This window comes from Acomys russatus, chromosome 27, assembly GCF_903995435.1.
Source record: "Acomys russatus chromosome 27, mAcoRus1.1, whole genome shotgun sequence".
NCBI lineage: Eukaryota > Metazoa > Chordata > Mammalia > Rodentia > Muridae > Acomys > Acomys russatus.
Window position 1 is genome coordinate 36,128,708 of NC_067163.1, and position 11,352 is coordinate 36,140,059.

At 47.6% G+C, this 11,352-nt stretch overlaps 1 protein-coding gene across 1 annotated transcript; it reads right to left on the bottom strand.

The window, feature by feature from the left end:
• Positions 1-502: 502 nt before the first annotated feature.
• On the bottom strand, positions 503-7,302 carry Ing2 (inhibitor of growth family member 2). The gene is made up of 2 exons (XM_051169655.1): positions 7,160-7,302; positions 503-1,315 (listed from the first exon to the last, which is right to left on the bottom strand). Exons 1-2 carry the CDS (start codon positions 7,206-7,208, stop codon positions 648-650), a joined length of 717 nt encoding a protein of 238 aa, XP_051025612.1. The 5' UTR covers positions 7,209-7,302; the 3' UTR covers positions 503-647.
• Positions 7,303-11,352: the final 4,050 nt, after the last annotated feature.

The window sequence follows — 11,352 nt, forward strand, 5'->3', positions numbered from 1 at the left end:
CTAAAGCCAGTGTGTCTGTTCCAAAGCAGCAGCGGCATTTACAGATGGACCAATTGACAGGGATCAAAAGCTACCAAGGAAATACAGCAGTAAATACTCCAGTAAGAGCGCATTTTTCCCACATGGCACCACAGATTACTCTCTCTCTAGTTCCTGGAATTTCTGGAAGACTAGAGGTTTAACAAGTGGATGAATACATGGGGCCAATAAGAATCTCTAAGCAGGTTAGTGTTCACAGCTGAAATTCCCAAGATACTTTGACACAGAGAAATCCAACAACACAGAAAATTAAGCACATAGAACTATGTTAGCAAAATGTTTGTGTTTACTCCCAACACAGCATGGGAATTTGAGGTGAAAATGAAATGGGTGTGGTTTGGGAAGCTGCTTGAAGTTCATTCGTACCTCTCTCTCCCTGCTCCCTGCTCCTTTCTTCCGGTGGTCACAAGACTACCCGGCTGAAAATATTTGGTAATTCAGTGCAGAAAATTAAGGTCACAGACAAAGTACAACAACTTTTTAATACACCATTAATACTAATGATTAAAAATTATTGCATAGTCTTATGCATTTACCCTAAAACATTTCCGAAAGTAAACCAATTATATAAAAGACACAGAACCCTTTTAAAACATGTAGAGCCTTCACTACCTCGCTCTTCTCTCCTTTTTTGTCTTTTCAGTACTTTTGTCCATAGTTTTCTCATTGTCCCCCCTGCACTTTGGGCAATACCATTTCCCCTTTGGTTTGTAGGTGAGTGAAACGCATGAGAAGTGAAACCATTCAATGGGACACTGCTCATTGTCACAGCCTATCATCTCCCCGTAGGACACCTGGTTACATAGGCAGTAGGTAGGCTCGTTGGGATCTATTGCAAACTCAACAGGCGAGGCCTCCCTCTCCTGCTTGGCCTTGGAGCGCTTCTTCTTCTTAGAGGACTTGGATTTCTTTTCTTTTGGGGGCTGATCATCACAGTCTTCGATCCCATTTGTCATGTGGCATAAATCGCGGCTCTCACTGGTCCGCTGCCTTCGAGGTCTTCTAGATCTTTCAGGCTGACTAGAATCCATCTTCACTTTGTCTGAGGCTCGTTCGCTTTCAGTGGGATCTTGGAAACACTGTGAATGTAGCTCCATTTGTCTTGCCCGATTTTCCACCAGTTCAAGCATTTGTGTGACAATCTGAATTTTTTCATCTCCCAATTCTTGGCTATTGATTAATGCTCGCTGGAGAAGCTGCTGTAGGCGTTTTTTCTGATTTGAATCATCTTCTTTCTTATATTTCTCATAGACATCATCAATTTCCTTTAAGGTTTCTAAAAAGGAGAATATTATGACATATTAACACATACATTACTTTCAAGTTAGAATTAAAGCAGGAAAACACATTCCATAAACACATTATTCTCATACAAATTCTATGTCATCCAATATGAAAGTGTACTTAGGGGCTGGTAAGGAGCTTGCTCCTGCTACCAACCTCACAGCCTCAATTTGGGACTAACATTGTAAAGTACAGAACTGACTGCTGCAGACTACCTCTGACCTCCACAGATGCATTGCTCAGCTCACATACAACAAATAAAAGTTGTTTTGCTGTTGTTGTTGTTTAAGGCTGTCCTGGCTAATTTTTTTGTCACCCTGACTGAAGCTAAGAGTTCGTGAGGAAGAGGAGCTCGCAATTGAGATAGTCCCTCAATACGATCCGCCTTTGAGTATTTTCTTTAGTGATGACTTATGTAAGAGGACCCAGGTCACTGTGGGCAGTTCCAATTCAATGCAGGTAGTTCTGAGCTACATAAGAAAGCAAGGCGGCCAGGACAGCCAGGGCTAACACAGAGAGACAGTCTCGAAAGGGGAAAAAAAAAAAAAAAAAAGAAAGAAAGAAAGAAAGAAAGAAAAGAAAGCAAGGCTGAGCAAGCGCAGAATGGCTTACGCTCTAGTTCCTGTCTCCAGTTCCTGCCCTGACTTTCCCCAGATATTGACTATGACCTGTGAGTTGTAAACTGAAATAAACCTCTTTCTCTCCAAGTTGCTTTTGGCTATGGTGTTTTACTACAGCACCAGAAACCCTAAGACAAAGGTAATTAGAAGTAAACCAACAAAAAAGAGCACGAACATTAATACTATCCATCTGTATTTTAAAAGGTGAAGGGGGAATAGGGAAAAGTCTTAGTCTGTAGAGTGCGGGCACGGCAATCTCCGTGCTAGACAGGCAGGGACAGGAGGGTCCCTGGGGCTCGCTGCTGGGAGGCAATCTAGCTGAATCAGACCTCTCTGGAAAAAAACAAGGTACAGAGCAATAGAGGAAGATATGGGACGCCCATCTCTGACCCTCACAGAAAACACACACACACACACACACACACACACACACACACACACACACACACACACAGCAAATTAACAATCAAAAGCATTTCTTAAGTAAAGTGTAATGCTAATTTAGAATTTTCTGAATTCTGTATTGCCTATTCTTTATTTGAATATCAAAATACCTCTATATACAAAACGTCCATGCTGGACTCCTGCCATAAAACCTGAGGTGGTTCTGGGACTCAGGCACAGATTACTACCCATTTGTGCGTTGACAGGACTTACAGCTCAATCAGTGATTTGTTACATGACTCCAGAGACAAGTATTACCTTAATTGTCACATCCTACCCTTGGATACTCTTTAAATTAAAAAGTAGGAGGTCAGCATCTCTCGGCTGCCGGTTACCTCAGTTCTAATGGCTCTTTTCTTTTAGCATCACATGGGAAACCCTGAAAATGAATACTATTACCCGTGTAGACCTGCTGCTCCTGGTGCCCACTGGCCACGCCACACAAAATCAAGTCCAGTCAGCACTGGACCATCCGGCTTGTGTGTCTAACTCAGCAGTTGACTCAAAGCTTGTTGAAGCTGCTGATGCAACTGTATAAAAAGTTGGACACTTTTTTAAAATCAAGCAGTGGCTGAGTCACCAGAAATCTCACTACACTTAGTTTTATTCAAATCTCTGCTATCTCTTACCCATATATGATACAATGCTACATGGCAGAGGTCTGTCTTGCTAGGGGTTAAAACAAACAAACAAACATTAACTCTAACTTTCGATACTACATAGCATATCATTGTTTAGCTTCCAATGTTATTACAATGACATCCCACGTTACTGCTTTGTACTCTGCAACTGCTATAAAGAGCAGAAATGATAAGTAAGCAAAACACCTAACACTGGCAGTCTGCATCAGGTAACAGAAGCGAGCGATTAGCACGACATTCATGGATTTGCTTCTCCCTGGAAACTGCAGGTATTAACACTCTATGGATGTTTTTGCCACAACAGCTGAGGAAACCGAGGGTGTGGATTTGTATACCAAAGCTTTAATTTAGTTTTTAGCACTGTGTGTGTGTGTGTGTGTATAAGCACTCACGCACACCACAGCACTCAGCGTGGAGACCAGAGGACACTCTGTGGGAGTCAGCTCTCTCCTATCACCATGTGTGTCCCAGGGAGCGGGCCACCGTGATTGGCTGTAACCACCTTTACCAACTGAGCCATCTTGCTGGCCTATACACATCACATTCTTGAGTAAAGCTCAAATCTATCCTGTTTTGCTCAAGTAGGCATGTAAGTGCATTTCCTACGAGCCTAGTTTTCCTACAGGAAAAATAATGACATTAGATATTTTCTTGCCAGACACAAAATAATTTAACGATTACAAAAATGTAAACTTTGTTTCAAAGATTCTGGATCTGATAATCAGGAGTTAGATGTTCCTTATGTGATATTTGTACACTGACACTGCAATAAGATAAAAATAATTATATTTTATTTTATTATTATTTTTGGTTTCTCGAGAGAAGGTTTCTCTGTGTAGCCTTGGCTGTCCTAGACTTACTGTGTAAACCAGGCTGGCCTCGAACTCACAGCGATCCACCTGCCTCTGTCTTCCAAGTGCTGGGATTAAAGGTATGTGCCACCTCTGGCCCCCCAAAAAATGATATTTTAAAAACACCATAATTATACAGTGAGAGAAAACCTAAAAGCCATTTACTCAGCCCACATTATCAGACAGAGATCTCCGCCCCATCTTGCTAGGCCTGGTGGCACAAGCCACTAACCCCAGCTTCTTGAGAAAGTGAGACAGGAGGATCATAAGCTTAGGAACTGTCTGGGCTACACGTGGGTTCGAGGCCAGCCTGGGTAAGTCAAGTGAGCTCCTGTGTCAAAATAAAAGTAAAAAGAGGGTCTAGGAATAAGTCAGTGGTAGACGGCTGCTGCCTGCCATACATTTGTAAGACCATGCTCAATATCCAGTACCCATGCCCATGCCATCGCTTCTGCCTGAGGTGGGGGAAAAAAAAAACCAGAATTCAAGAACCTCAGACTTTGAGCTACCAAATGTATGTATCTAATCATACAACATGTTCCATACACTGTATGAAAGGCACTTGGAATTACATACTCCATTTTAGCTCAAAATTTGCTATTTCCCTAGAAAATGCTGAGAAGATGGTTTCCGAATAACTATATCCTGCAATGAGTATTTAAGCCAATTGGTTTTTTCTTTGTTTCTTTACTTAATGGACTATTCAGTGAAAGGCTCAAATCAGTGAGGGAGCCAATGAAATTGCCCCCTCACTAAGCACTGTTGTGTTAGACCCCCACACTAAACAATACTTCAGAATCAGTGAAAAGTTGGTGCATACCTTTGATCCCAGGACTTGGGAGGCTGAGGCAGGTGGATCTCTGTGGGTTCCAGGACAGCTGAGGCTACACAGAGAAACCCTGTCGTGAAAAAAACAAAATTAGCCAGGTGTGGTGGTGCATGCCTTTAATCCCAGCACTTGGGAGGCAGAGGCAGGAGGATCTCTGTAATTTTGAGACCAGCCTGGTCTACAAAGTGAGTCCAGGACAGTCAAGATTACACAGAGAAACCCTGCCTCAAAAAACCAAAAGAGAAAGAAAGAAAAAAGAAAAAACCAAAATTAATTAATTAAAATCCGACCCAGGAAAGCAAAACTATATAAATATGTAACAAAAATAAAGCTGTGAACTTGAGCTTAGCAACTATGTGCATAGCAGAAGCTAGACCACTATTTTTATATTAATCTTGGAATTAACCACAATGATAACGGAGCTGACAGTCTGCATTGACCTCCCAGTCTTATAAGGTCTACTACTCAGTTATCTGAGCAGTTTGCGACAATTATAGGTAAGTAGTATCCCAGACTTCTCTGTAAAAAATTATGTCACTACCAACCTGAAAAATCTAATTTTTGTGCCTTTAAGAATAGGATACGATGCTGATATAAGGAAAACTCAAGCTCATGTCCCATGCTTTGCCATACACGCATGCCTCCCATGTCTACAGAAACTACCACAGAATGCTTCTTCCTCCCCCTCCCCAGTGGGGAGGACAGGGGTGGACTGTAGAACAGTGGTAAATCTTCACCTATCCTGTGTGAGTCCTGGCTTCAATCCCTTTGGACTGAGTGGAGTCACACAGTTTAAAACCAGTAGTGTTTTTTGAAGTAAGTAGCTTTGAAATAAAATATTGTCCACAAAATTAACTGAATGTTACTTTAAACTATAAAGCTTAAACTATGAAAGTGAATTTTTACCTCATATGTTTTGAATCTGGTGAAAACAGTGGCATACTATAGTCAATAGTACTGTCTTCTCCTAACAGAAATTAGTCTTGTCAGAGACTCAGAAAACAAAAAATCTGTAGATTGAAACACCTAAGTGAAGCCAGGTATGGTGGCGCACGCCTTTAACCCCAGCACTCGGGGAGGCAGAGTCAGGCAGATGGCTGTGAGTTCGAGGTCGCCTGGTCTACAAAGCAAGTACAGGACAGGCAAGGCTAACACAGAGAGACCCTGTCTCGAGAAGGAAAAAACAAAAAACAAAAAACCACCTAAGTGTTCTAACACACTAAAACAACGCCACCATGGGGTGGACTACAGGATGAAGTCACAGGATTGGTGACATGGCAGAAGGCACAGAATGGCTCCAGGCTGCTTTTTATCGTCCACGTTAGGTCTACAATGATCCCTGAGTCCAGCTTACTAAACTTCTCTTGTCCTAGCAGCAGGAGAAAGGCATGACAGTCCCTAAAGATGATTACCTGTCCTAGTTTCTTTGGTGGGGAAAGGGAAAAAAACAAGCTTTTCTCCTCGCTTAAACTTGGTGGAGGAGGAACCCAAGGGTGCAGGGACGCCAGGTGGTTGCCCTGCCAACGAACCCACTTCCTCCAGAGATCCGGAAGTGACACATAGCCCGGAACCTACGCTGAGCCAGGGTCATCGACAGTCCCACAGCAGTGCCCCAGACTTGACTCACTGGCTAGGAGAGATTTGAAACATCACCATCCTCCACTGACTCCGCCCAGGCCCATCTAATGCCCGGCCCACCATCCTTCCCTCTACCCCTCGAGAAGTCGGTTCCATCAACCCAGGCCCCTCCAAGCAGCACGCCGCGGCCGGAGGCCCGCGGGAACGCGCGCCCCGCCCATGCGACGTCACACCTGCAGGCCCCGCCCCTGGACCGGGGCCCTCCCCCGCCACACACACACACACCCCTCTCCGCCCGGCCCTGCGGGGGACCCCTCCCCCTTTAACCATTTGGCAGGAGCCGAGGAAGGGCTGAGGCACTGGGCAGCCCGGAACTTTCCCCGGGGCCAGAGGGGAGCACAGACTGTCCCAATCCCGCGCCACACCGGGAGCCGGACAGGGTAGGGTGGGGGCAGTCTCCGGAGTCCACCTTTGCCGTCCTCTCGCCCCCTCCCCCCAGCACGTTCCAATGCATCTGCTCGCAGAGGGAGGGGGCCCAGCGGGCGGGGACAAGCAGGCCCAGCACCCAGTCCAGCCCCGCGCCCCGCTGCACACTCGCCAGCCCCGGGCAGGACAGTGTGCGGCAAGCAGCCGGCAGGCACCGGAACAAATGCTCGTTTAAAAAAAAAAAATGGCTGATTCCCGTCCGCGACAGCAGCAGCCAGCCGCCAGAGCTGCAGCAAGCGGCGGACGGGCGGTCCTCGGAAGTCCTGGTCAGCCGCAGCCGGGACAGGGAAGGCCGCGAGTGCGGCGTGTACTCTCCCCTCCCGGTCCCACACACCAGATCGCTCGGTGCACTTTGCGGACACTGTCATCCAAGAGAGGAGAAAGTACCTTGGTATTTGTTGTCCAGTTCACGCAGCACCGACACGTTCCTCTGCATGTCGTGGGGCAGCGACTCCACGCACTCCAGGTAGTCCTGCACGTAGCAGGTGAGCAGCCGGCTCCGCTCTCCGGTCAGGAGCGCGGCCGACGAGTACAGCTGCTGCTGCTGCCCCTAACATCCTGCCGCCGCCGCTGCTGCTGCTCCTCCCCGCCGCCGCCGCCGCCGCCTCCGCATCCAGCAGCCACACATGCAACAGCCACGACTGCCGCTCCTCCGCTCGGCAGCCCGGCGACGCGAGGGGACACGGCCACCGCTCGAGAGGGCACCGCCGAGTCCCCCGATCTCCACTCACCACCCCCCCCCCCAAGAAGAAACCTTCACTCCCCGCCCCCGCGGTAACAAGCCCAGGGGCGGGGCAAAACCGGGGCTCCCTCCGGCCCCCTCCCTCGCTGGGAGGAGAGCAGCGGGGTTCCCCGGCGGCTGGCGGCGCCGGGCTCCCGGGAGGTGACACCGCCTGTCTCACCCCTGGGACTCCCCAGACACTACCAGGGCTGCCCGGTGGCCGGGATCCCCGGTGACAAGCCCCTCGCTGCCCTCTCGCCTCACTAGGAGCCCCGGTGCCTGTCCGAGTCTCTGTAGACTTGCCCCCGCCCCTTGGCCAGCAGCCGCATCTGCGCCTGCGCAGGGTCACTCCTAATAAGGCTTGGGCCCCGCCCCTATCGCCCTACCGAAGGGTTCGCATTCTCCCGCCTTCCCTGCGCCACCCGGGCGATTGGTCTGTCGACTCTCGCCTTGGGGAGGGGGAGGGTGCGGAGGGCGGCCAAACGGCAGGCTGCGCCCCGCCCCCTCTTAAAGGGGCCGCATGGCCGAGCCTGCCCCTCGGCCGGGAGTCTGACGGTTGTGGTGTCCCCCCCGCCCCCCATCCCCCGAGAAGCCAGGCGACGGGGTTCTCGTCTCCATACCCCGACGAAGGGATAGGAAGCACTAGCCCGGCTCGCTCGGCCCCGAGTTACCGACCTGGCCTCCATCTGGCGGGTCCAGCGCCTCCCTCGCGTGCCTCCCATGACGGCAGCTAGCCGCCCCTAGGCGCTGCTGGCGGAGTGAGGCCTGCGGGAACTAACGCGACCCAGGGTGCAGCGGGCGCGGCTCCGGGCATGCGCGGCGACTTCCCGCCGAGTGCCCCGAGGCCCTGGGCTCCCGCCGCCGCTGCCGCCGCCGCCGCTAGGCTCCCGGAGCCACCGGGGCTGACCCCGGGAGGTAGGCGGTGCGCCCTCTGCCCTCGGTTTTTTAAATGCCCCGGTTCCCGCCTCTCGTGCGGTCCCACTTCCCCCAAGGGCCGGGGTGGCTTGCTTGCACGGTCTACCTGCCCTCCCCTAACGCGCCTTGCGTTTGGTTTAGGGAGGAGGTTGCAAGACTTGTGGTGGTGCCCCCACCCCCAAAAACAAAAAAATAAAACCAAAGCACCTCAAGGAAACTGTTTTCAGAGGTCGGGTCGATTAAGCATCCAACGCCAGCGAGGACTTGGCGTGGTCGCGGAATAAGAAGCACACACACGGCGCTGTATTTTCACTCCCATGTGCACGCACACACACTGCATTTTATTTTCGCCGGGTGTCAGCGCTAACAAGCAGGGCAGACCGTATTAAAGATGCCGTGCTTTCTGTGTGAGCGGTTATCCGCCTTACTCTCCGAGTACTGGCAGTCAAATGCCCGGCGGCGGAGATCATTGTAATTACGGATAGGCTTCCGGAACTTCTAAATGTGTGAATTTTGTTTTGTTTTGTTTTGTTTTAAGAAACAGGTGTAAATAGGAGGCGTACTCGCCAAATTTTGATGAAACGCTTGTGTAAACCCTATCGGGAGCAGTGTCTTTTGAGTGAGAAAAGTGAAAACGCCAGAGTGAGAGGTTGGGTGCTGTTGCCTGGTTTGCATTGCAGCACCTGTTGCGTGACCTGTTCAGAACAGCGGTATATATTAAACAGCTGTTGGCATGCCAAGGGGAATCTAGGTCCTGATTTAGAGGGAAAATTGAATTTCGTAAAACACAGCACGAAATTCGGCGTTCTGTGGACAAGGGTGATATTACAGGAACTCGCCCCATGTTAATTTCCTTTAAGGCTGGGATTTTGACTGCTCAAGTAAGTCAACCCAGGCAAGCACACTACTGAATTTCGTAGAACTTTGGGCGAATTTTCTTACTGTCATTCTTTTGAAATCTTTACTACTAAAGAGCCAAGTCTTGTTGAAAATCATCCTTAAAAACCATTGGCTTTTTTTCTTTTTTTTTTTTAACCTAAGCTAAATTTTTGTTTACTCACAAATTTGATTCAGCCAATTCTCACTGAAAGAATTAATGCAAGGCGCCATGTTTCTTATTGAGTGAAGTTAGGCACTGTGCGAACCTGTGGGTTTTACGCAGCCTGCTCACTGATCTAGAGGCAGATCTCATGTGTGGGAACTGAGGAAAATCGGTGATGCAGAACTCCCAAGAGCAGAATAGCAAGTTGGGAAGCAAGGAAGGATTTTGGAAAGCATTCTTGTTACCTCTAATAATTCTGACAAAGAGACTGAAAGAGGAAAAAAGAGAATTGTAGTTATTATTATGTAATAATAATTTACAATAATTTCTTATCTGTAATAATAACTTACTCTAATTGTATTTATTACCCCTGGCATTAGTATAAACCTTTACAAACTTTAAATATAATAATATGTATGAATTATTGCAGGTGTGCTTTTTCTTTTTTCTTTTTTCTTTTTTTAAGATTTATTTATTGTTATGAACACAGTGCTCTGTCGGCATGTACACCTGCAGGCCAGAAGAGGACACCAGATCACATTATAGATGGCTGTGAGCCACTATGTGGTTGTTGGGAATTGAACTCAGGACCTCTGGAGGAGCAGTCAGTGCCCTTAACCTCTGAGCCATCTCTCCAGCCCCTTTTTTTGTTTTTTTCTGAGACAGGTTTTCGCTATGTAGCCTTGGCTGCCTTGGCTTCGCTTTGTAGACCAGGCTAGCCTTGAACTCGCAGAGATCTGCCTGGCTCTGTGTCCATGAGTACTGGTATTACGGGAGTGCACCACCACACCTGTCTTTATTATTTTATGTGTATTGGTGTTTTGCTCGCATGAATGTCTGTGTGAGGGTGTCTATGCCCTGGAACTGGAGTGAGCTGCCTGCCGTGGTGGGTTCTGGGACTTGAACCTGGGTCCTCTGGAAGAGCAGCAAGTGCTCTTTCTTTAGTCCCTGAGCCGTTGCTCCAGCCTGCAAGTGTGCTTTTCTTGCTGTCTTTATTTATGCAGGTTAATTTAATCCTGCCATTCTTCTGAAAGCAGCCTGTGTAAAACTATGTAAAGATACTTACATGGGATGGGAAGTAGGCAAGGTGGTCAACTCAACTCCTGACCTTAGTTATTTATTGTCCTTTTCCTCTCAGTAGCTACGCATATGGCCTCTTCAGATTGCGTTTTCTAACTCTCCTAAATGCAGAATTTAAAGATTCCCCCACTCTACAGTATAGAAATTGACAATATTTAATTCTTTGGTGTGGGGAAAAGGATATTTGCTCTTTAGTATTTTGTTCTGCTCTCAATTTGACCTTGAAAAATATGCCCATAAATTACTGGACTAAGGCTAGTATATACACCTTTCATTAGGTCCCTAATGGAAATGTCCCCAAGCCAATTTCCTTTATAATAAAAGATTTATATCCATAGTTAATACTGTATGAGAGGAGAGAAACAATCACCACTAATTAGCAGCAAACTAGCAACTTCCGAGGTGGGGAAATCAGTTTCTGCTCGAATCAAGCCAATTAAATTAGAAAATCTTTTCTTCCCCTATTTAATACTTCATTTTTTTTCCTTTTAAAGATTTACTTATTTATTTTATGGGTATAAAGTGTCTTCCTTGCATGGATGTGCACCATGTACATACCCGGTGCTCAGGGAGGCCTGGAAAGGGTGTCAGATCTAGTGGAACTGCACAGCGTGTGAGCCACCATGTGAGTGCTGAGCTCCCATGCCAGCTCTCTGGCAGGAGCAGCCAGTGCTCTTTGCCTCTGAGCCATCTCGCTGACACTCCTTCTTTTCTTTTTCCCTTTTTCTTTTACTTTTTTTTTTTTTTTTTTTTTTTTTTTGGTTAGCATACAAAGCAATGGGTGACATCATGGGATAGTCACACAAATATATTATAGGCCAG

Bases quoted from the DNA above. Each gene is read 5' to 3' on its own strand.
- Ing2 (XM_051169655.1), bottom strand. From the start codon at position 7,208: ATGCAGAGGAACGTGTCGGTGCTGCGTGAACTGGACAACAAATACCAA. The intron at 1,316-7,159 runs GTACTTTCTCCT...TCTCCTTTTTAG, and splicing joins ACTGGACAACAAATACCAAG to AAACCTTAAAGGAAATTGAT.